This window comes from Falco peregrinus, chromosome 2, assembly GCF_023634155.1.
Source record: "Falco peregrinus isolate bFalPer1 chromosome 2, bFalPer1.pri, whole genome shotgun sequence".
In the NCBI taxonomy this organism is placed as follows: Eukaryota; Metazoa; Chordata; class Aves; order Falconiformes; family Falconidae; genus Falco; species Falco peregrinus.
Window position 1 is genome coordinate 95291551 of NC_073722.1, and position 24641 is coordinate 95316191.

The 24641-nt window shown below is 58.9% G+C and overlaps 2 protein-coding genes and 2 long non-coding RNA genes across 6 annotated transcripts; 1 reads left to right on the forward strand and 3 right to left on the reverse strand.

Moving 5' to 3' along the window:
- Window positions 1–1843: 1843 nt before the first annotated feature.
- On the reverse strand, window positions 1844–7780 carry LOC129783755 (uncharacterized). Of its 2 annotated transcripts, none has more exons than XR_008745612.1 (3): window positions 7256–7780; window positions 4693–6003; window positions 1844–3651 (listed from the first exon to the last, which is right to left on the reverse strand). It is a non-coding gene; the product is annotated as an uncharacterized LOC129783755 (long non-coding RNA). The 2 variants fall into 2 exon arrangements; XR_008745613.1 differs by lacking the exon at window positions 7256–7780 and adding an exon at window positions 6886–7234.
- Window positions 7781–12370: 4590 nt separating this feature from the next.
- Window positions 12371–16327, forward strand: LOC129783756 (myosin regulatory light chain 2A, cardiac muscle isoform-like). Of its 2 annotated transcripts, XM_055794792.1 has the most exons (5): window positions 12371–13517; window positions 14398–14502; window positions 15711–15786; window positions 15869–15917; window positions 16028–16327. In XM_055794792.1, exons 1-5 carry the CDS (start codon window positions 13454–13456, stop codon window positions 16124–16126), a joined length of 393 nt encoding a protein of 130 aa, XP_055650767.1. In that variant the 5' UTR covers window positions 12371–13453; the 3' UTR covers window positions 16127–16327. The 2 variants fall into 2 exon arrangements, with proteins under 2 accessions (XP_055650767.1, XP_055650766.1); XM_055794791.1 differs by lacking the exons at window positions 12371–13517; window positions 14398–14502 and having other exon boundaries at window positions 14514–15786.
- Window positions 16328–17756: 1429 nt separating this feature from the next.
- LOC129783802 (coiled-coil domain-containing protein 63-like) lies at window positions 17757–23345 on the reverse strand. Its single transcript, XM_055795374.1, has 9 exons — window positions 23177–23345; window positions 21927–22046; window positions 21263–21444; window positions 20529–20710; window positions 19793–20013; window positions 19265–19339; window positions 18670–18862; window positions 18097–18294; window positions 17757–17914 (listed from the first exon to the last, which is right to left on the reverse strand). The coding sequence occupies exons 1-9, from the start codon at window positions 23285–23287 to the stop codon at window positions 17799–17801; spliced, it is 1398 nt and encodes a 465-aa protein (XP_055651349.1). The 5' UTR covers window positions 23288–23345; the 3' UTR covers window positions 17757–17798.
- A 160-nt stretch (window positions 23346–23505) lies between these two features.
- Window positions 23506–24234, reverse strand: LOC129783803 (uncharacterized). The gene is made up of 2 exons (XR_008745711.1): window positions 24089–24234; window positions 23506–23669 (listed from the first exon to the last, which is right to left on the reverse strand). It is a non-coding gene; the product is annotated as an uncharacterized LOC129783803 (long non-coding RNA).
- Window positions 24235–24641: the final 407 nt, after the last annotated feature.

The window sequence follows — 24641 nt, forward strand, 5'->3', positions numbered from 1 at the left end:
CTACAACCATGCAGCAGAACAGCCTTCTCACACTGAAAGTTTACAGTGTGAAAATAACAAGTGCCTATCCATCGTTAGAGATGACAAAATAGCACAAAAGTAGCTGGTTTTCACCTCCGGGGTGTTTTTCCCGACAGCCTGCAAGTGCAGCAGCGATGGCCTCTGGGCAGCAGGATGGGGTAGAGGTGGCTCTGTATGGGTACCTGGCTTCAAGTGTTAAGAGTAATTGGCATTAAGTGAGGGGAGAGGAGGATGTTGGTTGCCTCCTCCATTACAGTGAAAAGGAGTTACAGCTGTAATTCCAAAGAGGAAATTGTCATGGTAATTTCCTGCAGATGGGCTTCTTCTGAATTGCTAACACCAAGCAAAATGTGATTGCCAGCAGTGAACTGACTCCTTTGTGGCATTACTCGCTATTTTTTAAAGGGTCATTTTAGGAGCAAGTTTCCCAGCCCTTGACTTTGGGAAAGCAAAACTTCTTCCCACTGCAGGTTCAGCCCCTCCAGTGGAGCCTAATAACATGGATTTCCTTCCCCTCTCTGTGCTAACTTAGAGACGCCTCCGACTGCGGCAGGTACACCGTGCTGAGTTACTGCTCCAAAGCTGCCACCACGGGTGGGAAAACACAGAAGCAAAATAGCTGAGGATGCGCCACTGCCTGAAAGCAAGAAAAGAACTCTGAAAATTTCACTGGCCTCAGGTCAAACCTGGCACACAGCAAGCACTCCTGTCTGTGGGAAGATTTTAGCTAAAGCAAGAGAAGAGAACGGACTCAAGGACAAAGCCGCGGCAGAAGCTGCTGTCACGCGGGGTCTTGCCTGGCCAGGAACGGGGCTCTCTGTGTGGACGTGGGGGGTTTTTGCCTGTGATGTAAGCAAAACTGCACAAAGTAACGCTCTTAGCAGGGCTGGCGTTCCCTCAGCAGATTTGGAGGGACACGGCCATTTTACAGCATCAAACCCAAGCAGGAGGCAGGGGTTTTGCTCAGGCGTGGGATGTGCCATGCAACAGGCCTGAAAGTCCGGCAGGGCACTTGGCTATGGCTAAGCCAAGCTAATAAATCCCCGCTGTGCCCTCCCAGATCCCATTCTTCCCCAGGGAAGTCTGTTGGCAAATCTAGATGCTGTGCTGGAAGCCCCCCGTGCCGGATCAAGCTGGAGAGCGCTGGGAGACTGATTTGTCATGGAGACAGCAGCACATCACAGGGGGAGTCGGGAAGGAAAGCCCCTTCCCCACAGACCCCAACGGCTCCGTGTCAGCTCTGGGCAGAGCTGGGCAGCATGGGAGAGCACAGCAGGTACAGCCTGTTTTAGAAGAGCTGTTTCCAATTAATCATTCCTGATGACCATCCCGTGCAATGCTCTTGATCGGGGCTAAGAACACCTGATTAGTGGAACACGCTCCACAAGTGGCTTAAAGCAACTGAGGATTTGCCTATATATCACTCAGGGAAACTATTTTGAATTAACATTTAAAGGCAATTAATTCAACTGCTGTATGGGTGTTCTGTACCATCTCTATTCACTTTATCTCCTTTTACTCTTCTTTTCCAAATCAAATGAAGGCCACTTGATCTCTGGGTTGGGCGCAGGAGGCAAGCATCCTGGGGGAGCCCACAAGCCCCAAGGAAAGCAGGACAAGCGAAAGAAATCTGCCTGGAGGAAGTGCACCCCAGGTCCAGCCCAGCACGATGCTGATATAGACAGTCCCAGACCTTTCTGTCGCCCCGGTTTTGCCTTGATGGGAGAGGTCTGGGCACTCTGGGGCATCCCCTTCCAACAGCAATTGCAGCACTGGGCAAGAAACTGGGTGCACCAACTGCTCTCCTTCTGTGACGTTAATGCCCGATTAGGTAGGTGATGGAACGAGACAGTAAAGTGCACAGTCAAAGGCCGGTGGATGACCTGAGGTGGATCAGCAGGGTTTCCCTGCCCCAGCATCAGCCTGGCAGCTGTGCTGCTGGAGCAGAAAGCTTTGGACACAGCAGCGAGCGGGTCTGTGGGACCAGGCAGAGCAGGGCTCCTTCAGCACAAACCTCCCTGGTGAAGAGTCAGCCTGGCAAGCCACTTGCAGCCTTTTTATTTGATTTAGGACATGTCTCCTGGTAATTAGCCTGTCTCGGCCCTGCCGTTTTTCTGAAGCAGAATTTCAGAGCAGCTCACACTGAGAATAGCCCCTTGCCCAGCCCATCGCCAGCACCACAGCCCTTCTCTAGAGAAGGAACAGATTGTTCTCAGCAGTCTGGCCCATTTGCCATTTCTACAAGCTGGCTGGATTTGCTCTTTATTGCCACTCACTCAGCAACTGATCTTTTGCAAGATCGCAGCTATCAGTTGCCTCCCCTCCTGCCAGCCGTTGCTTCATGGCCCTGGCTGCAGGTCCAAGGCCTTACAAGGGACATCAGCTGAGTTTTGTAACCGGCAGTTTATTGCCCAAGAGTTGATTTAAATTAAAGCTTTAGAAAAGAAAATCCCAAGGGTTCGGGCTGCCAACTTCTCTTAGGGTAAATGCGAAGCAACTCCCAAAGAAATGCAGAGGTGGCACTAATCAAAGTCGGGTTATAATGAGTCCTCCTGAGCGTTTTGCTCGGTGTGTCAGCACACATTCCTGGGACTAGTTCAAAGGGAAGCTGCACAGCTCAGAGAAGGGCTGGAAGAGAGAGCCTGTTTCTAACCCTGCTGCTGATGGAGATTTGCCATGGGTTGGGCGTGCAGCAGCGCTCACCCCCACCGGCCAGCAGCATCCCAGCCCACCAGCCACAAGTGGTCCTTGCCTTCCCCAGTGGTACCTCCCCAGGCAGGCAGAGGCAGGCTGCCCTGGCCAGGCAGGGCAGAGGGATGCAGGGATGCAGCCATCCCCTGCCTGCTCACTCTTCAGGAGGAGGAGAGGAGCAGGAGGCAGCAGAGCTGAGCCAGTTGCTTGGCAACACCCCTGCAAATCTCCATCCTGTCAGAAAACATTTTTTTCCAGCAATTCGGTGGGTTTCACAGGTGCAGGATCAGGCCTGGCTGATCAGGTGGTTTTAAGAAACCACACATCGTACCTGGAGGGGCTGCGCATCCACTTTGGCCAGGTCCCAGCCATGCAGCCAGACACGGGCTGTGAAATGCGGCTCCCAATGGGCACTGCACAGCGGGGAGGGCTGCAAGGGGGGTGACAAGGCTTCCTGGGGCTCCTACACCCCCATTTCAGCCTCCGCTCAGGGACCACGATGCTCTGCATCATCCCTGTCCCAGCAAAAGACAAGGGATGGAGCAGTCTCTCGCTCTCCCGTCTGCAGGTAACCCATGAATGGGATGTCAGCCACCTCCGGGGGGAAATGAGCAGCGCTGTGAGCTCAGGTGAGCTGCTCCCTGGTCCTGCGGGCTGGGGCAGGCCCTCTGTTAGCTGCCCCTTGGTGTCTCTGCGCTGGCAGAGAAGCTGAACGAGGCTGATCCTAGTTCCATCTCTGCATCCCTCCATCACTGCGGGAACTAGGCTGTGGCAGCACCATCCCCTGCTCACCCTCGCCAGGCTTTCCTCTGACATCCCGTGCTTTAGCTCTCCTTCAGTCTGCGCCTGGCTTCCTTGAGCCCCCAAATCCAACAGTCACACCTGACCTGAAAACCAGTCTAGCTCCCCTGTGACCGTCCAGCATCTGCGGTCTTCTCTCTGCGTGCAGAGAGGAAGAAGGAAGATAGGCCGGGCTGATCCCAGCATTTCATGGAGAACAGGGACAGGAGGGAGCATCCTCCGAGCAAAGCAGGATGCTGGGGGCCACGCTGGGCTCAGTGGTGGAAATACAGCGGAAGAGGGCAGGAGCTGAGGGAGTGTGAAACAGCCCCAGATCACTGCCAAGCAGGCTGAATCCTGGCACTTAGGGCATTTTGCTCTGCTCCTGCTTGCATTTCCCATGGGAGATGCTCCCAGCCTTGTCACCTGGGAGCAGCAGGAGCCAGCGAGGCAGCAGCAGGTCCTGCGGGAGCTCAGCATCACCATCAGCATCCTGGAGAGGCAGGACGAGCCACCCCTCTGCACTTCGGCATGAGCCGATTTGTGTGGGAGCTGATCCTTCTGTTCAGAGCTAACCAAGAGGGGAATTTCCTCAAAGAAAACAAAATGGTCTCAGCTGGAATTTTCCCCTCACCTACGCTGGCACAACCCCTTCTCCTCCAGTGTGGGAGGGGAACTTGGCCCGCTGATATTATATGCCAAGATTAGATCGGGATAATGATGTACTGTTGGGCTTTCTATAGATTCTCAGGTCACTTTGCAAACATGAATTAATCTTGACAATGCAGCTGCAAGGAAATGGAGGTTTTACTGTTCCTGATTTAAAGGGAGGGAAACTGAGACCCAGGGAGTAAATGCTTTTCGCAAGGTTGCAGAGAAAACAAGCTATGGAAGCTGGGAGTGAAACCAGGGTCTCGAAAGCCTTTCCGCTTCTCGCAGCGCTGCAGAGCGCTCCTTCCCACACAACCCCATTCTGGAGCATCGCTTTACACCAGCCCCAAACGTAAGTCTCTTTTATATTTAGCTCCCAGGTTCTGTAAAGGGACATTATATAACAGACCTCAAGTGTGGCATTTCATAATTTACCAGCTCAACCTGTGCTGCTTCTCGAAACCCGCCTGTGCAGCATATTCCCCGGCGCAGCGCAGAGCCTTCTCCCACCTCCTTCTGAGCTGGCAAAATATCCCACTGGGCACTTACCTGCAGTTTTAAAATGCTGCGCTGTGCCATCCCCTGGCCCCAGGCCGCCGTGCCGTCTCTCAAGCAATCAGCTCCATTTTCATTGTCCAATTTCTTGCTCCTGCAGGAGGAGGAAAGGACGTAGCTGGACACACTGCTCTCAGAGGGCAGGCGTAGCCCTCGCCAGCGGGAAATCCTCTGCTGGGTGGCAAAATGGCCCAACAGGCTCTGAAGTCCCCAGGAGGAGGTGGGAAGGGACAGCACCCAGGCACCTTTGCCCAGCTGGGCTCTGCAGGGAGTCCCACCCATTTCTCTGGCAAAAACTGGTGTCCCCAAAGCTGGGGCTGAGTGAGACGATGCAACCAGCAGTCAGCACCGTGCAGGGATGGCCCTGCTGCCAGACAGTCCCTGTATCCCTGCTGCTCTCACCCCGGGCACGCCAGGAGGACTGTGGACACCCATGCTTCAGGAACGGGGGCTTTACGTCCTGGGATGCACCCCCCAGGGAGAAGCAACCCAGCCCTGAAGCTCCAGAGGCCACACGGTGTCTGATGCTCAGTGCTCCCGACAGCCCGTCTGGCCCTCTCCAGATCTGCCGCTCCAGTCCAGCGCAAGAGCTGACGCTTTGGGAAGGCCCCGCATTGCCACACACACTCGTCCCCACGTGTGTTGTCTTTCTCTGACCGATGGCAAGTTAAGCACGGACGCACCGCAGCGGGAAGAGAGCGTTGCTTAATGGTGAGGGCTCAGCCTGCTCTCCTCTGCCTGCAGTAAACTGGTACTGCTGGGCTTCCAAGAGAGATTTTCCAGCAGCTCCTCTGCTCCGGCAGCGAGCATCCTCCCCGGACACAGGTGGTCCTGCCAGGGGACACAAGTCTGCCCCGGCACAGAGTAGAGAAGGCAAATAGGAAACCACAACAGCATTGCTCCCTTTTGGCACTGTGGCACAAGCCCGGTGTGCCGGCAGCCCACAGACCCCTGCTCCATCCCTGTGTTGAAGCTTCTCGGTGCTCTGAATGTCTGTTGACTGGTGCAGAGTTTGGAAATCTGTGTAAAGTGTAAAGGCAAGGAGGGAAACCCCAGGGTACCAGCTTTTAGGATGCAGCCCTGATGGGTGCCAGCATCCAGCTGGGGAGGCGCATCGTGAGTTAAGCACCGTTGCAGGGCTGACACCTCCAAGGTGAGTTGATGCTGGCAGGGCAAACTCGATTGACGGTGTTTCTGGCTTAAATCCTTGCCTGCAGGCTGAGGCAAGAAACCACGTTAAGGAATATTAGCTTCTTCCTCCAAAAAACAAGCACTTAACTCCCGGATGATTGTAGCATTCAACATCTGCAATAAACAACAGAAAGGACTTGGGGTGTGACTCAGAGAGGGATGAGGAAATCACCACAAAATTCAAATCCTGAGCTGAAAATACTACTTTACTAAAAATACACGTCCAGCCTGTTTCAGTGCCTGAGACTGTCTCCACCCTGGGAGGCGAGTTTCAGTCACACCACTGAATATCATCAGCAAACAAGTCGTTTCAATCAAAGTGCTGCCGAGTAGCACATTATCTACATGTTTCATATATGCCTACCAATTCATCAGGGTTGCTCAAACTCTGCCTTTCCCAGCCAGCCCCAGGCCAGCAGAGCTGCTTAGACACATGCATTAATAAGGAAGGAGAAAAAAAAAAAAAAGGAGGAAAGAAAAATAAGGAAAAACTCCTTGGAAAATATGAATGGATTGTTTCCTCTTTTTTAATTCGTTTCCCCCCCCCCCCCCCCCATTTTTTTTATTTATTTTTTTTTAAGTAGAGGGCATTAGGCCAAGCTGGCACAAGGTCACCTTTCCCACCATCATCCCGGCGAGGCGACGAAGCCTGCCCAGAAGTCAATCCCCACCGCTCCCTCTCCCGCTCTGCACCCAGCCACAGCCACCTGGTCCAGCAGAACGGCAGGGACGGAGCCTGCCCACCGACCCCCACCCCCCCCCACCGGGATGGAGGGCTGCCCACCGCCCGGCCCCGCCGGCAAAGTTCCCCCTGCCACAGACCCACGGAAAAGTAGCCGCCAGCGTTTTGCCTTTCCATAACGGTCTGCGCGCACCCGCAGGTCCCCAGCGTGCCGTAGCGGGGAACGCTGCCCAGCCCCGGCGCCGAGCGCCCTAATCCTGCCCAGCCACAATGCCCGAGCTGAGCAGTCGTGGCCAGCCGGCCGGCCGCGCTACCTGCGGTACTTTTCGGGTCGCCTAGCACAGATGCGGCACGGGATCTGCTTCAAAGCCAAAATGTATGAAAGGCTGGAACTGTTGCTGCAGCACCGGAGCCCCAGAAATCGCACTCCCATTTGTTTACTCCCCTACGAAGCGTGCTACGTCTTAAACTCCGTAATATCCTACAGGGATGAACCCATTTAATGTCCGTGTCAACCAGCCTTTCGGCTTCTGTAGTAGAGCCAGGCTGGGTTTCATCCCATGACGCTGGGCGAGCTATTGTGTTAATTAGCCGCCTCCCCGCGACCGCGGTGCCTATTTAAGGTCACGGGCTGCCAGCACCCCCCGACCAGCCTCCCCCCGCCCGCGTTAACAAAGGACTTACCGTTACCGCCGAGGGCACCACGGCGGGGCACGGCGGCCGGGACCTGCCCAGCGCCACAAAGGCGCCCCCCGCCCCCGCGCCGCAGCCCGCCCCGGTCCCGCACGCCGCCGGCCGGCCCCGGCCCGCGGTAACAATGGCAGCGCGGCGGGGCTCCGGCCGGCGCCGCTCCGCCCGCCCCGGGCTACCGCGCCCCCGCCGGCCCCGGGCAGCGGGGAGCGGGCCGGCCCCGCCGCGGCGGGGGGGCGACAGGCGGCGGGGACACTTGGCGGCCCGCGGGCACCTGCGGCTGCGCTCCGCGGGCGGGCACCGCCACAAACTTGGCGGAGCGGCGCGGGGGGCCGCGCTCCCCGCAACTTCATCCCGCGCAACTTCCCTCCCTCCCGCCGGGGCGGAGCGGCGGCCGCCCCCCCGGCCCCGCTGTCACCTCGGGGGCGGCGGGGCGGGGGCCAGGCGGCTCCATCGCCGCTAGCGCTGCTCCATGCTCCCGGGCGGCGCCGAGCAAAGAGCGGCGGCGGCGGGGATCAATTTCTGATACCTATCGATGGGGAAGGGCGGGCGGAGGGAGGGCGGGAGCGGGCGGGGGGGGGGCGGGAGGGATGGGGGCGGCCGCCCGGATCCCCCCCCCGCCGCCAGCCCCGCGGCCGCCGCCGCCGCCACCAACCTGGAGCCGGCGGACATCAAACCGCGTCCGGTACCGAAACATCGATCCCACGTCGGCGGCCATCTTGGGGGAGCCCGGCGGCGCGGAGGGGCGCGGAGCGGCGCGGAGGGGAGCGCAGCACAGCGCAGCGCAGCGCAGCACAGCGCCCGCCACCGCGCCCCGCGGGGAGGGACGGGCCGCCCCCCTCCCCGGCACCGGAACACTCCCCCCCCCCGGCTCCGGGATCCCGCCGGACCTCGCCGGGGAAGGGGCGCAGCACCTCGGCGCAACGATCCCCCCCCCCCCCCCAATAAATCAGTATTTTCTTAAAGCAGCGCTTTAAGAACCCGGCTCAGCGGTTGGGCTTGAGGCTCTCCAAGGTCTTTCCCAGCCGCAATTGGCTCCGTGACACCCAGTGCCGCAGGAAGGTGGGAAACGGCCACCCAGCAGCCACCCGTCAAACTTTTTCAGCGGGGGCTGGGTTTTTCTCTTGCCCTCCCTTAACCTGACACATCCAGCACCTTTGACCCTGGTGGGAGTTGCTCCAGCAAACGCGCTCCAGGAAAAATCCCAACGTCCAGGCCACGTTCGGGCTCTGTTTTTAAATTAACGTGCCTGGGCACGGAAGAATTTGACCAACTTCATCGGAGAGCAGCCAGCAGCGCCTGGGCACTACCAAAACCTGGCCAAGAAATACCCCCGTGGCTTTCCTACCCCAAAACAACCCGAATAACTTCCCACCTCTGCCCCACAGCCTGTCAAACCAACTATGCAATGTTAATTGAGCTTTGAGTGTTAATTCCCTTTGCCCAGGGGCAAGCAGCCACCCCACCCCACCCACCTCCCGCCGTGCTTGCACCAGAGGGACCCCAGCATCACCGGCCGTGACTCGCTTTTCAGCGGAGAAGGGCTGAGCTGCCCCTTCGGGTACGTTTTGCAGCGGGTATTTGCAGACCAAGCAAGTGCAGCGTTTTAATATTCCTGCTAAGGAGCAGGTAACACCCCAAGCTGTTGTGCAGACACGTGCACGCCTCTGCGCATGGAAGAGCCCAGGGCTCCTGCCAGGTGGTGACACAAACCCACAGCCCTTCTCTGGTCCCCAAGGCCCAGCGTGGGGCAAGCTGCCCACCCCACCCCCCCACCCCCCCCCCATGGAGGGGGATGCAGCCTTGCAGCGTTGGCCCAGGCTCACCAGCCCCGGGCACTGCTTTGCCTCTGAAGCTGCGGGGAGGCTGAGGGCAGCACGCAGTAGCCCCCTGGCTCACCAGCGTGCTGCTCCTCCCATCTTACCCGTCACCGCTTGCCACGGCGGAGATCCCAGTGGAGGAGTTGGAGGGGCTGGAGGAAGATGGTCAGCCATCCCGGCAGCCTCCACTACCCGTGCACATGGATGCCAGCAAAGCCAGGACAAGCACTCCTGCAGCTGTCACTCGGGGTCTTCCACCATCCCAGCCCCAAAGCTCTTGGCTCCTCTCACTGCCGTGGCTCTTGTGGCACTGGAGCCTCTCCCTGCACATGGCTGGGGAGAGAACAGCATCCCCCCCATCCCGGGGCTTGGCCCCACCTGGCAGCTCAGGTATCATCCTGCTGACGTTACTTGCATTTTGCAGAACCCTTGGAATTCCAATAAAAAGTATAGCTGGAGTTCAGAAGATACTGAAGAAGAGGAGTAGCCTTCAAACCGCACCCGGCTCTGCGGGTGCTTCTGACAGGTCTGCTCCTTCCCTTCTCGCCATCTGAAGCTCACCGGCACCAGGAAAACTGTCCAAAAGGGTAAGGCAGACACCCAAAGTGACCTTGGTACCACGCTGTAGCACAAGCGGCTAGGAAATGATCTCTTCTTTCTCATCTCTTCCAGTCAGAGAAACTCAGAGCTGCTCACAATCCCACAATTGCAAAACGCCTCAGGCAGAAGAACAAGTGAACAGAAAATCAAAGTTCAAAGAAAGGATTTGCAAGAGCCAAGACGGCTTGTGTTAGAGAGAGCCTGGACGCTCCCAAGACCCCCGCTCCAGCTCCTTCCCCACCTCCAGAGCTGGCTGGAGAAGTGGGCTCCCACGGCAGGTCCTGCTCACAGTGCAGCAACAAAAGCACCCGGCCCGCCTGGAACTGGTGAAGCCCAATGCAGTTGCAAACACTCAGCTGAAACCTCAGCACCACTGGCATCAACAGCAAACTCCATGGATGCACCAAGACCCCAACCATCACCAGCCTCTGCACTGTCCCTGCTGGAGTGCACCCAAGTCAAGCACCCAGCTTTGCTCTGGAAATAAATAGATCCTCTCTCAGCCCCCACAACCACAAAAACCAGAAAACCTGAGCCCCCTGGAAGGCACTGAGATTTGTAATGAGGTTGGGTCTGCTGGTGGTGCCAGGCAAGTGTCTCACCTTTGGCTTAATGAGGCTGCAATTAGCCAGCAGTGAGAGCACCAGCTGTGCAAGGCGGGGATCCCTCCAGGGGAATTCATTTCCATCCCTCCATCCCTCTCTCAGGGCCCTGCACAGGGCCGGGGGTGGGGGTGGGGCTTGGGCTTGGGCTTGGGCTTGGGCTTGGGCTTGGGCTTGGGCTTGGGGGGTGGTGCTGGTGCTGGTGGTGCTGGTGCTGGTGGTGGTGGTGGGTGGTTACAGGTGGGTCAATAAACCCAGGTGGGATGGATGCTCTTAGCTGAGGTGAGAGTTGGTTTCTGCTGTTTGATGCCAAGGTGTCAAGGTGTCCTCCCCTTGGGGATGGCTCAATCTGTTCATGACCAAGATGTTCCAGGTATCTGCTGTTGGGCACCATCAGAGACAGGTCGCACCAAGGGGACCTTCTCCCCGCACCCACAAAGCTGATCTTATGCCCATACATCACTGCCCCACTCTGCTGCTGAGGGAACAGGGGAGCCTGCTCGTAAGTCAGAAATAGAACTAACGGCATCTTTGGTGAGCAAATTAAATTGTGGGCTTTGGAGGAATGTTTCTGTTTGGCCAAATCACTATTAAATCGATGGGAGCCGTAAGGAAGAGGAGAGGGGCTGTGCCCTGTGCCACACAGAGGGATGGAGAGGTGCAGGGCAGCACCCTCCATCCCTGCTCCCCCTGTGTCCCCGTGTCCCCTTGGGCAGCGTCCCTCTGGACCCCGGGGAACCCCGGGGGAGCAGGGGGAGCCCGGCCCCACCGCCCACCGACCCTAAGGGCTCGCCCGCCCGGGGGAGGGCTGCGAGGTGCGGGTTAATAAATCAGTTTGTCTCCAGAAGGGTTTGCTTTGTGCGCCTGACAATAGCCCGTTGTAAATGGCAGCCTCTTGCCTCCTCTTCTGAAAGGCTTTTCATTAAAATATGGAAGGGGCTTTTCTGTGTACTTTAAAAAAAAAAGAAAAGAAAAGGATTTCAGCATACTCCCATTTCAGGCATTAATTTATTCTCTCCTTCCTGACATCTGCGATCCACATGGTAGGTCCTTTGTGCGGTGATCTGGCCCCGGTAGGTGGCCGAGGGGTGATGCTGGCGCAGGCCAGCGGTGACGGGCCAGCGGTGACGGTGACGGTGAGCCTTATCCCAAGGATGGGCAGGGGGATGGCAGGCGCCACACCAAGGGACAGCAGCGCCATCAGGTCCTGGGGCTGGCCAGGAGCTGGGGCCCAGCTTCAGCCCGGGGCACAGAGCAGAAAGACCCTCATGGGGACCCAGAGGGCCACTGCCAGAGCCCTGTTCCCATCCCATGAAGCAGCACAGCCCTGTCAGCTGTCACCAAGCGGAGCTGGGTCCTGGGGTCTGGGAGACCCTGGCAGGGGCTCCCCTGCCTACCCCGTGCCCCCTGCAGCAGGGTCTCTGCCTCCTGCAGCCGAGAGGCCAGGGTCAGCCCAGCGATGCCAGCGATGCCCGGCTCTGCCTGGCCCAGGGAGGCAGGAGCCATGCTCCGTAGCGGGGCACCAGCTGTTCCAGCCTCTGTGCCGTGCTCTCCCAAATGGTTTGAAGTGTTGCACAGCACGGCAGCCCATCACCGCGGCTGCTGTAACTTCATGGCAGCCTGCCCTCTCCCTCCTACCCTTCTCCCTGTCTCGCTCCTCCCTGCACCTCCCCCTTCTGCTTCTTTCCCTTCTGTCCCTCCCATTCCCTGCCCTCTCCCCTCATCCCTCTTCCCCTGCCCCTCTCCCTGCCCTCGCCCCCCACACTGTCCTCTCCCCCTGCCCCTTTCTCCCTGCCCCTCTCCCCAAATTTCTTCCTGCCCTCACCCCTCTCCCTGCTTTCTCCCTTCCCTGCCTTCTCCCCTCCCCTCTCCCTGCCTTCTCATTTCCCCTCTCCCTGCTCTCCCTCTCCCCTTGCCCCATCACCTCTCCCTGCCCTCCCCTCTCTCCCCCTGCCCCCTCCCCTCTCCCTGCTCCCCCATCTCCCCCTGCCCCCTCCCCTCTCCCTGCCCTGCCCTCTCCCCCTCCCCCTCCCCTCTCCCTGCCCTCCCATCTCCCCCTGCCCCCTCCCCTCTCCCTGCCCTCCCATCTCCCCCGACCCTTCCCCTCTCCCTGCCCCGCCGGGGACCAGGCAGCGCCCGCACCGCGCCCGCTACAATGGCGCCACCTGGCGGCGGCCGCCGCGCTGCAGCGCGTCCCAGCGGGCCGGGGCGGGGGCGCACGGGGGGCACTGCGGGGGCTGGGGCGGCACCCGAGCGGGACACTAAGGGACAGGGGGGCGCAGGGGGGCACAGGAGCGCAGGCTGAGCCGCCTCGGGGGGCACAGCGCCCCTCCGCCTCCCCTCGGTGCCCACCGCAGCTCCTGCAGCGCGTGCACTGAGCTGTGCCTGGCCTCAGCCCTCGGTGCCCCCGGGTGCCTGGGTCCCCCCACCGGCCACGCTTCTGCCGCGGCTACTTATTTTCAGGCACATGCCCCCTACAATTAGCACATGCGCTTTAATTAATTTGCCTTTTTGACTGCTTTGCCCAAATTATCTCGACTACGGTGCGGCTGGGCGTGCGCATGGCAGATAACGCTGCTATTTCTGGCTCAGGAGGCCAGCACAGCTGCATCCTCCTGGGGCCACATCCCGCGCCCAGCACGGGGCACATCCCTGGGACAGGCCACAGCCCAGGGATGGGGGTATTCTCCATCCTCGTCCCCGTGACCTGCCTTTTCCCCGGCCCAGCCGGCCCCTGGTTTTGTGGGTGGCAGCTCTTCCCCAGACCCCTGAGCTGGGCAGATCCTCCTGGTTATTGCCGCAGTCCGAGTGAAAATGGAGCTCAATCAGGCAAAGATGCTAAATTAGGTCTGTTTGGAACAAGCTGTTAAACATGCAAACCTTCTGAACACGAAGGAGAGATGGATAAAACCCTCCCAGAGCTCCCGAAGATGCTGCCAGCAGAAGGGGGATGCAGGGAGGGAGTGCAAGGAAAGGGAAGGATGCCCCCAAGCCCCCCTGCAATGGCAGCCTGAGGTGCAGGGACGTGGCTGAGGGCACAGAAGCCGTCTGTGGCAGAGGAGATGGCCTCCGGCCACCAGCCAGCACTGGGACACATGGGCCAACCCCACAAGCCCCCTTGGCGTGAACTCCAGGGACAGGGTGGCCACCGGCACCAGCTTTAAAACATCATGGATCAGAACCGGGATGGCTTCGTCAACAAGGCAGATCTGAGAGACACGTTTGCTGCACTCGGTGAGCCCCCTTTTAGGACCTTCCCCAGGAGCTTCAACAACGTTAGACTTACTAAGTGAGAAACCAGCTGTGAGCCCCCCTTTAGCCAAGCCCCGGCAGTTAACTGGATCTCCTGTTTTGCTGGAAACTGCCTGATCCAAACCCAGTTCTGTTAGGGAGTGAGATCCCACGCCGGGTGACTCGGAGCAGCTCCTGCAGCAGCGGGTGGTTTATCCCGTAGGTACCAGAGAGAGCCAGCTCCTGGGTCACACAGCCAAATGCTCCCTGCCTGGCTGTGCCCGTCCCACAGCATCCCTGGGTGTACGGGTGTTACAGGGATTGACGGGGTTTGTAGGAAGCTCTGAAGTTGCAACCTTGGCTCTCCCGTCGTGGAGGTCAGCACGAAGCAGCGATGGGGCTGGGGAGTCCCAAAGACACCCCAAGCTCAGGGAAGAGGACGCAGGCATTCAGTCCTGTTCGTTTCTGGCACTGGGGGCCAGGGGGAACCACAGTGCTGGTGGGTTTGACCCAAAACAGCTTCTGAGGAGGGCTGAAGGAGGCTGATCCATGGGGCCGTGCAGGAGGGAAGCGGCACAGCTCAGTCCTTTGCAGCCTTCTTTGCTGTGATCCTGCAGCCCGAGAAACCAGAGCTGGACATGTCCAGCCCACCCACCCTCAGCCAGCACGTGATTCTCCCATCATCGCTTCTGCTACTGCCATTCCTTATCAAAGGTGGCTCCCCAGGGCTGTGCCGCTTCCCTCGGCTGGGCGCAAAATCCTCCAGGGGAAGGCTCCTGTGCTGTGTCTTCTAGCCCCCAGTATGCAGAGCGGAGCGCAGAGGTCTGCATGAATTTGCAGCAGGACGTGGACACACAAGTCGCCCAACGCTGCTCTCCCCTAGGACGCCTGAATGTGAAAAACGAGGAGATCGATGAGATGATCAAGGAGGCACCCGGCCCCATCAACTTCACTGTGTTCCTCACCATGTTTGGAGAGAAACTGAAAGGTGAGGGGGCACCCGGGAAGCTGGCGGGGTTGGTGGGCACCCACACCATCACTAATATCCCGTCCCACATGGGGAGGCCACCCAGCTCCCAGGATCTCCATCACCATTCCAGGCGAGACCCATCAGAGACTCCTTGGAGGCCTCAGATGGGAGCTGCTCAAGGAAAGGCAGGTGGCACCGACTGCCATGCTGCGGTGTGCAGAGCTTGGGGAGTGGGTCAGAGCAAAGATGCCTCCCACGCCACGGCCAAGAGGTGACACCTAGGGACAACCCGGGGATACCTGTGAAATGATCTCCCTCACCCACCCCTCCCACACCCTTTAGTGCCACCTTCTCCCAGTTGCAACACAGGGACCCCCCCCAGAGACAGAGGCTTTGTTGGGACCATAACCAGCAAGAACCCCTCTCCCCAAGAGCTCCAGTCTTTGTCCTCCAAATCGTGGCCTTGGGCACTACCCCCGCCTGCCCATCCCAAGGCACCACAGCTAGGACAAACTCAGCGCCATGTACCCTGAGCAGCTGTCCCCAGGCAGGTCCCTGCACCCCAAAACTCGTGCCAACCTGCCATACCAACAGTCCCAAAGGCAGGGCTGGGGCTGCCCATGCAGAGAGCTGGATCTCATCCCATGTCTCCCCAGCCGCTTGCGGGGGAGGAGCAGGTCCCCATGCCTCAGTTTCCACAGCCGTTTAAAAAAACCAACAGGCTGTGCTGCTGCTGTCCCTCCAGAAAAAAGGGGCCAGGAGATCTTGCAGTGCCTCTGAGCCTGCTGACAGCAACGGTGCCACCAAGTGCCACCCTGGCAAGGGCCCTACCTACAGCATGGGTTTGACCCAAGGGGCCCATCCAGCTGCACCCTGTATCACTTACACAAGCCAAGGCACGCAGCCCCCCGGCAGATCTGCAGGAGGCTACGAGGCCCCACGAGTCTGTGCCTGGAGCTCTATAAATACACCCGAAAGATTAGATAGCTGCCGGACGCCAGGGCGGTGGTGACACCGCCTGCTCTGTGGGCACACCATGACCCTATGTCTGCTCCTCTACATGCCACCACCCACGGTCGAGGTCCCAGCTGCAGGGTCAGCATTCCTGTGGGCCCCCCACTTCCCAGCCTGGCCCTCACCTTCTCCCCAAAGGCTGGGAGAAGCAGGAGGCTGCAGCTGGCTTCCTCCACCGCCACCTCCAACGGCTGTGGCCATGTCACCCGCAGGTGCTGACCCGGAGGAGACAATCCTGAATGCATTCAAGGTGTTCGATCCAGAGGGGAAAGGCCTGAAATCTGCCTAGTGAGTAAGGGGTGCCTCGACGGGGGGCAGGGGGGTGTCCTCACCGAGGCCACCCTGGTGCTCACCGTGCTCTTGTTTGCAGCATCAAAGAAATGCTGATGACGCAGGGCGAGAGGTTTTCCCAGGAAGAGGTACGAGCTCCTTCCCACCCTCCGCCAGCCTCCTGTGCCCTCCACCCCGACAGACCCCCAGCCACAAAGCCCTTCTGCGCTGCCTTTTCAACCCGTTTGTTTCCCGGCAGGTCGATCAGATGTTCGCAGCCTTCCCTCCGGACATTTCTGGCAACCTGGACTACAAAAACCTTGTCCACATCATTACGCACGGTGAAGAGAAGGACTAGCCCACGCTCGGCGCTGGGGCTGGCAGGATCACCTCTGTCTGGGGTGCACGGGGGGCGGGGGGTCCCTTTACCTCTCCCCTTGGGGAACGCGTCAATGGCATCCACATTAAACTGCCCTTGGCAAGAGGAAACCCAGCCGCTGGTGTGAGCGGTGCTTGGGCTGGCGTGGTGTGTCTGCGCAGTGCGGCTGTGCCCGGCGGGAGCCCCTGCGCCCTCCCAGACCCCCTGCCCCAGGAATGTCCCTGGGGACAGAGACTCTTCAGGCAGCCCGGTAGAGGGGACAAACTGAGGATTCCTGCCTGCTTCTCTCCCTTCCGTGCAGGGAAGCACACGGGAGCCACGGGCTGAGTCACAAGAGCTGTGATAATCCCTTCCTCATAAGCTGGAGTGCGTGGCCAGCTCCTTCCCAGGGACTCGGCAAACCCAGAGATCCCTGGAGGGCAGAAGCACGAGACAGCGCTGGAGGCTGCAGCAGGGCTGTGTTTTGTAGACCTGGTGTTGCTTACTCAGCTCTGGGATGAAGGGGAACAGAGGAGGTGCTGAAGGTGAGCAAAGGGCATCTGCGGCCCAGGTTGCAGGGTGCGGCCAGTTCAAGGCAATGAGCAAAATCCCCAGCCAGCACATCGCTCCTGAGGTTGCGCTTTGCCGTTATCCCAGAGACTCTGATGAGCTAACAAGCCAGCCATCCAGTTCCAGGCTAATTCACAGCCAGACGGACAGGCTCTGAGGATGCATTTACTTGGAAATGATTTTCATGGCAGAAAGCAGAATGTGGCACTAGGTAAGAAAAATCACAACCGAGGGCAGAGCGATGCTGGGAAGGCACTGAAGCCTGAGGCTCCCGGCGGGGCTGGGGGAAGCTCCCAGGGATTTTCATCCCATTCCTGCATGATCAACAGCTCCGTGGGATAATAACCCCCACCTCTCCAGGGATGAAGCTGTCACTGTCTCGGTGGCCCTGACTGTCTCATACTGCAGATCCCTCCTCTCTGGTTCGCTTCTCTTCACCCTCAGCAGAAATAGGGCCAAAGCTCCAGTTTCTAGTGTGTCTGCGCAGTGCGGCTGTGCCCGGCGGGAGCCCCCGCGCCCTCCCAGACCCCCCTGCCCCAGCCTCCCGGCCCCTGCACATCACCCTCGCGTGCCCTCTCCTCCCCTTGCCTCCTCGGTTCCCAGCGTGGCCCAGCTCCCAGACCCAAACAGGCTGTTTCACGCAGGGCTGGTGGCTAGCAGCCACCTGGTCCCACCAGCCCAGGACCAGCGCTGAGCTCAGCTTTCCTTCAGGCAGCAGAGAGCTGCCGGCTTCTCCCAGCTTAGCAGGCAAAGCCCCGCGAGCCCGCTCTGCATCCCCCCGTGGCCTCACCAAGCCCCTCGGGCAGGCATGGTGCAGGACCGGGACTGTGGTCACCATGTCCCCAGTGCACCATTCCCGCGATGCCCAGCTGCGGGAAGCGCGTGGCGTTGAGCAACGGCAACGGCCCCCCCGCCGGAGAGCAGCTGTTCCCACCCCCGGCCATGGCTGCTGTCAGCAGTGGGCCAAGCCGTGCCGAAATATCAGCCGGCAAGCTTTTGAAGCCCGCAGAAGGTGTTGGGAGATGGAAGGATGTCCAGGGCGCAGAAGCAGAGGGGCAGCTGAGGAGCGGAACTGTTTATTTCATTCCTCCGTGCCGGGCTCTCACTCCTTGAGGCTCTTGCTCCCCTTCTTGGCGGCAGCGGCAGCGTGGCCCAGCTCCTTCTCGCAGCTCTGGAGGACCAGCTGGTGCAGCTGCCCGTGGCCCAGCGGCACCTCCCCTGCCCAAGAAAAGGACACCCGTGTCTGCCGGCACAGGCCTTATAGATGTGGTGGGGTGGGACAGGCCGGTGGGGATTGGCTGGGGAGGAGAGGTGGCAGCGGGGGATTGGCCAGGCGGCCATGAGGGGGTTGTGGATTGGCTGTCTGCCTGGCCGTAGCCCCTCCCTCCCACCTCACTCACAGGCGGCGATGTCGGCGGGGGTGCTGTCCAGGGCGGGGGGCGGCGGGCAGAGCCGGGCCCGATCCATCACCCACGGGAGGCTGGTGGTGCCCAGGAGCGGGCTGGCGAAGGGCTGGGCCGGCTGCGAGCCCTCAGCCCGCGTGTAGCGCAGGACGCTCTCCATCAGCAGGAGCTCGTTGGTCTCCTTCTCCACGAGACCTGGGTGGGAGGGAATGCTGTCCCACAGGGCCCCTCCACCGGGCCCTGCCCAAACGCGGCCCCGGCGGTCTGCTGGGCACAGGACCCATGGATTCCCCCCAGGCAGTGCCGTCAGGCTCCCCAGGGGCGAGGGGTCAAGGCTGGGTCCCACACCCAGAGCCAACATGGGGGCCTGGGGGGTCCACCGGGGTGGTTCTACGTCCCGGTTGGCTCCTGAATTTCCTGGGGATTTGGCATCGCAAATTCCCATTAGGGACACCCGTGCATGACGGGGTGGGGGCAGGAAACCAGCTCAATCTAAACACGGGGCAAGCAGGGGGTGGACAGACAAGGTCTGGGCCATGTGGCAAGCGAAGGCGGGCAGCCCTGACCCACCTAAAATCCGCGTCAGATTCCCATCCGTGATCTGCCCATTTTCTCCAAGCTGCTCCGTTGTCTTCGTAGCATCGCCACCGATTACTTCCAAAAGGGCCTCCACGCCACATTTGATCTGGCCCAGGACTCTGCTGCTCTCTTTGCATCTCTCTTCGCACCAGTTGGCTTCCCTCGTGGTTTCCGCTAGTTTTTCCTATCCGCAAAGGTTTTGCCAGGTGTCACAACAGCCCCCTGCTCGCGCCCCCCCACCCCCAAGTCCTGGCCAAGTCCAGTCCGGACACTGGAGGCGGCCCAGGAGGGGCTGTGGGATGCTCCCATCCCTGCAGGGGAAAGGCTCTGTGAAGGGGATCCCAAGCTCCCCACGCCACAGCCCAGGCCCCAGGTGCCAGAGAACCAGGGCTGGCAGAAGCCCTGCAGTCACCCTCTCATCATGCACTGGGAGACAGGGCTGCCAAAGCCAATGCAGGGCCCTTTTCTGCCCATGCCTCTCCAGCCGTTGCCCAGAGCGGTGTTGACGGGACCACACTCGCTAGGACACATGCCGGGACACACAGGCTTCTGCTGCCCTGGCAGAGGGAAATCCCGGCTGCCATACCTCCAGCTCCTGCAGGACATGGAAGTTGCTCGTCTCTGCGTCCTCCCGGTCCATCATAAGGGTTGTAATTTCGTTCTGTGTAAACACAAGCACATGGAGGGCATACTGGCTGAATGCTCACCAGATGTGCCCAAGAGAGGCTGGGGACCATCCCTCCACCCTGGGAGCAGGGACATCCCACTTGACCCCTCTGGGGACCACTGTCCCCAGGGCAGGAGGACAAGTCATGACCCCCCTTCTCACTCCAGCCAGCCCCACTCAAGGCCGAGGCAGCTCTTGGCCCTCCTGCATACTGCTGGGTACACGGTGGCAGCAGAGACACTCTTAGCTCTGAGAACACAGCCTTCTGTCTGTGGGAGTTCTATTTTGGGCTACCGCTTTGCATTCCCCTAATCCCACCCGTGTGGCAGGCTGTGAGCTGGGCTCCGCTGTGAGCAGCGAGGCCGGACACATGGGAGAGGAAAAAAACCCACGCCAGCCCCAAAGCACCAGCTGAGAAAGGGCAGACATGAAGAGCTTGGAAGAGACCTGGACATCCTTGATCCTCTGCTTCATCTTCTCCATCTCGTTCTTCAGCTCAGTGATGTAGATGAATGAGGCAAAGTTCTTCCCCTCCTTTTCGATGAAGTTATCCACCAGGCGGTCAAAGTTCCCGTCCTCTGCCAGCTCCAGCAGGCGCCTGTAAGCCACCTCCTGGCTCTCGAAGCTCTCCATTTGGCTCTGCTTGGCCCACTGGGCTGCCTTCAGGGCTGAGGGAGAGATGGAAAAAGAGGCCTGGCTGTGCGTGTCCCTGCAGGGCTCCCTTTGCAGAGCCTTTCCCTGCAGGTGCCCTGAGGTTTGGCGTGGGGGCTGGGGCCAGAGGGGCAGAGAGTGTCTTTATTTCACCCAAAACTAAGCAGGGAGCTCCCTGTCCTCATGGGAACGGGGCAAACACGGTGGGATCCTTCCCCAAGAGGACAAAAGGAGCCATAGGGGCAGCTCCCTGCCTCCCCACCCCTCCCTCTGCCCCAAGGGCACCCCAAGACACATGATGCTGGGTGCTTTCACTTGGTTATCACTCTTCATCCTTTCCACTTGTAGGCTGAAGGCTGGGTGAAGGAGCCTGCAGGCAGGGGACAGGTCCCGCCTTTGGGGTGCAGAGCTACGGGGAGAGGTCCCGCCTTTGGGGTGCAGAGCCATAAGCTTCTATACACAACCCCCTTGGGCAACTCTGCCAACTCCTGGCTTGTGCTACCAGTTGCAGGTATTCTCTCTCATCTGGTACCTTTTCTCTTTTTGGCCACTTCCTCCAATTCCGAGCGATCTCTGCACTTGGTCAGCATGAAGTTTTTCAGTTTGTTCTCCTTTTCAAGGGCACGCTTCCGCTCCTGCAGCTCAACATTGCGCTGGACTGTGTCTTCTATGTGTCTTTTGTTCAAGGCTGCAATCCTTGCCAGAGCCCCCATCCTGAGCACAGAGAGCAGCAGGTTACACCACGGGAAGGTATAAGGATTTGTAGTCCTGCCCATTCCCATGCATCTCTGTGCCTGGCCGAGCAAAACCCCCGTGATGCTGTGCACGCTGGCCGGCTCCCATGCGGATGCAGCTGCGTTAGCCCGAGGCCAGCAGCAGCTAACACAGCTCTGGCTGGGGGTTTGTACTCGGACACAGCACCCAGCTGTGCCAGCCAAGCTCACTTTGCCTGGAGCTGGCTGGTCTCTGCTCCAGGTCTGCTGCACCCTCCCATGCAGGCTGAGATGGGACTCGGGGGGAAAGAGGCTGCTCCATAGGGCAGTTCACCACATCCTGAGAAACATCTGGCATAGGTGGAGTAAACCCCCCTGGAGGTACCGGTCTCCCTGCACTGACCAAGCACCAAAGCCTTAGCACCCAGCTCTAGACAACAGCGGGTGCATCCTCTCTCTGAAGTTGCAGATGGCCTCTCTTTACATCGACACCCGTCGCTGGCATTGCCCACCAGCGCCAAGTTTGCCACAGAGGGTTCACAAGGCCACGTACCGCTGCTTGTAGCCTTGTGTGCACTGCTCAGCGGCAGTGTTCATCCTTCTCCTCTGCTGAGCCAGCTTCTTATGGAGCTTCAAGGAGAGCTTGCCCAAAAGAGCTTTCTGGATTTGCAGCTTTTCAATCTCTTCTCGGAGCTCTTTGTTTCTGGACAGGATGGTATGGAAATGGACGGTGACCTGGGGAGAGGCAAGCAAAAGGTTTGAAGCTGGTGCGGGACTTGGGGGCGTCAGGTTTCTGCTGAAAGACCTTGACCACAGCTGGGACAAATCTCTTCTCTGAAGTTGCTCCTGTACTATTCCCCTCCCCAAGACAGGGGAGGTAACAGCAGGCTAGGCTGATCATGGCACAGACCAGGAGCTGGTGGTGTCCAAGGCAAGGTGGCTGCAGGCAGCTCAGGTTTATCACTAAACAGGTGCAGACCTTCAGGCTTCTTGGCATGGCCCAAGTGCTGCATTTGGCTCACCAAGCTTGAAGGAGCCTTTGAGATACTCTGGGAGCAAGCAGGCCAGAGGAACGAGCCAGCTCCTCCTTTATGCAGTTTGTCTCAACCAAATGCATCTGCAGCATTACACTTGGTCCTGGCCAAAAAGGGGGTTGCACACAGGCCCCAGTGTGGCCCCACACATGGTCTCCGGAGGTCTGCAAAATGTTTGCTTACGTTGTTTAGATGCAGCTCCAGTGTCTCAATCTGCTTTTGCAGCTGTTTGCTACTGTTTGCTTGCTTCGCCTTCACTGCCGCCCGGTTTTGCCTCGCCATCTTTTTTTCCAGCTCTAGTATCTGCACGTACAGGTTAGAAAAAAGAAAGACAGGGAAAAAAAAAGTCAGTATAATCTCCACCCCTACATTCTGGACTCTTGGCAGGACACTTAGCCAAAGAAAATACCCTCTGTTGACCTGAACTACAGCAACCATGTCATTAAGGAGCTCACAGTTACAGCAGCAGCTTTAATCCCAAGGGATCCCACCCTGCACACTCAAGAAACATACGCTGTAACTAGGAATGGGTTTATTTTCGTGTGGCAAAGGAAACGCAGCTGCCTCTGGAGGGAAATTCAGCAGGTGCTGAAGGCGGCACAGCAGCACTCTGTGCCGAGCAGAAGAGGCAAGGAGGGTGGCTTTTTGGTAGGGGTAGAGTGCTGGCCAGACAGGGGTCTGCGCAGCACTCCCTGGGAATGAGTGGAGGAAAACTTTTGTCAGAAGTGGGCAGCTGCCAGAGGAAATAAATCCATGAGAAGAATGAAGTAGTTGGAGAGCAACGAAGCCGGGGGCAGGTGGGAGAGGTATGACTCAGCCAAGAGATCCCTGATTGAAAGCTAACCCTGTTGTGGAAAACTACAGCACATCTAGCACCTGCAAACCACCTGAGCATGTTCCCTGGCTTCCGTCATGGGTGGCTTGTCCAGAGCAGAAAGCTGCAGGGACCTGTCACTTCTGTAGCCCTGAGTTGCCCTGGGCATGCCACCCCACCACTGACCAAACCCAACCAGACTGTCCTCAGGAGAAGTGATGGGACATCCCTTAGATGTTGCTGCTCCTCTATTTCCCATGTCTCAGGCAGCACAACTGACTGTTCCAGTTTTGTCTTTTTTTTTTTCCATGAGGAAAAAAAAAACCCTCAAGGGACAAGCAGAGGGATGTTGTGTGACCCCAGGCAGGCGCGTGCCGTCAAAGAGCAGCTGCAGAGACCCGTGGGATAAGAAGGTGGTTGAGAGTCAGACCTTACGTTTCCAGCCAGTGCTGACTTGAATGGGAGCCTGGCTCTGCCTTCTTGGCATTGTCTTGTGGTTTTTGCCAGGAGGCAGCATTATATTCCAAAGCCTGAACCAAGTGCGTTTTACATAGGGTTGACTCTGTGACTCTGCACTGCTCTACCGTGCTCAGCCAGGGAACGCTCCAGATGCTCTTACCTCCTTGTCCAGCTCCGCTAACAGGGCTTTTCTGTCTTTAATCAGGGAATCACACTGATATTTGGTCTGCAAAAGGCCTTGGAGCCCCGTACAATTCCTCTCATCCCGCATCCTATTTCTTGGGGATGGGATCTGGCTCGGCGTTAATAACACCTCTTTGCGTTCTTGAGTCAGCAACGCTATTTCTTTTCTGTAAAAACACAACGACAAATGACCTTTAGCACATCCCACCTGCAATACCGGAGCAAGTCCTCACCCCTCCTCACTTCAGCACCGGGGTCCCCAGATCTCGGCATGGAGGAACTTTCCAAACACAAAGCTGCACTCACTCCTGAGCCTGCATTTGCTGCCTCACGTTGGCACCGTAAGATTTCCTCTTCTCCGCTGCTCTCTGAAACTCTCTCTGCAGTCTCCTGAACTCGGCTTCAGACACCTTTTTTTTCTCCATCGCGGGCACGTCCAAAACCTTCTGCTCCAGAGAGGGCTCTCCCCACTGCCACAGGGAGGGAGAGCTTGGTCACTTGAGCAAACACGACCAGCAGCGGTAGACAGCAGAGCTGGACACTGGGGAGCGGGTGGATGGCACCACCACCTCCAGCCGTTTGTCACCACCTTCAGCTCTTCGCTGCCACCCAGTATTCATGACGTCACAATATGCCTGACCACCCAAAACACTGAGTCATCCAAACCAACTCCATGAGAGCTGCCGAGCCGCCTCACAGCTTCGTGCCCAGTACAGGAGGGCTGCAGAATTAGTCCCCCCACAACCCAACACTGCTGGCCAAAGCAAGCCTGGCTCCCCACCGCCTGCCCGGCTGACCGCACCGCCACGTTTATTTCTGCAGGGGAGGTCCCCGTGGCAGACCTGCACCTGCAGAGAAGTTCACCTTGGGTTTGTGCTTCACTTTATACCTTGGAGTCCATCGTTTCTTCCAGCTAACTCTGCTGGTTGCTCTGCAGACGCCTCGGGAAGGGGATGATGGAGCCTCTGCGGGGACAGACCTGCTTCCCAAGGGGAGAAATGAAACGCTGGTTAAGGGGGTGTTTGTGTCCCCCTGCCTGTCCCTCAGCACCCGCTCGCGTGTTTGGCACATGAGGAAACCATCACAGACGGCTGCGCGATGAATAAAAGGAGAGCATCCGTAGTGATGTCATCGCAAAACACACTCCTCCTGTCGAGTTTATAAGTAGGGGATGAACAGATGGTTTGAGCTGTTCCACCCTGTCCAGTACCTGGGTTTCCACAGAAATCCCGGCGAGGCCAAGGCCCCCCATGCCAGCGGGCAGAGCCCCCGGGGAGCGTAAGTGGGGGATATCGCCTGGATTCAGCCCCTGTCCCACCGCAGGCAGGGAAGGCGCTGGGGCTGACCACGCAGCCCTCACCCCCACCGCTGGTCCCCCCCAGCCCTGCTGCAGCCCCCCGGGCTCCCCTCTTGCCCCCAGCGCTGCTCACCCCACCGCAGGG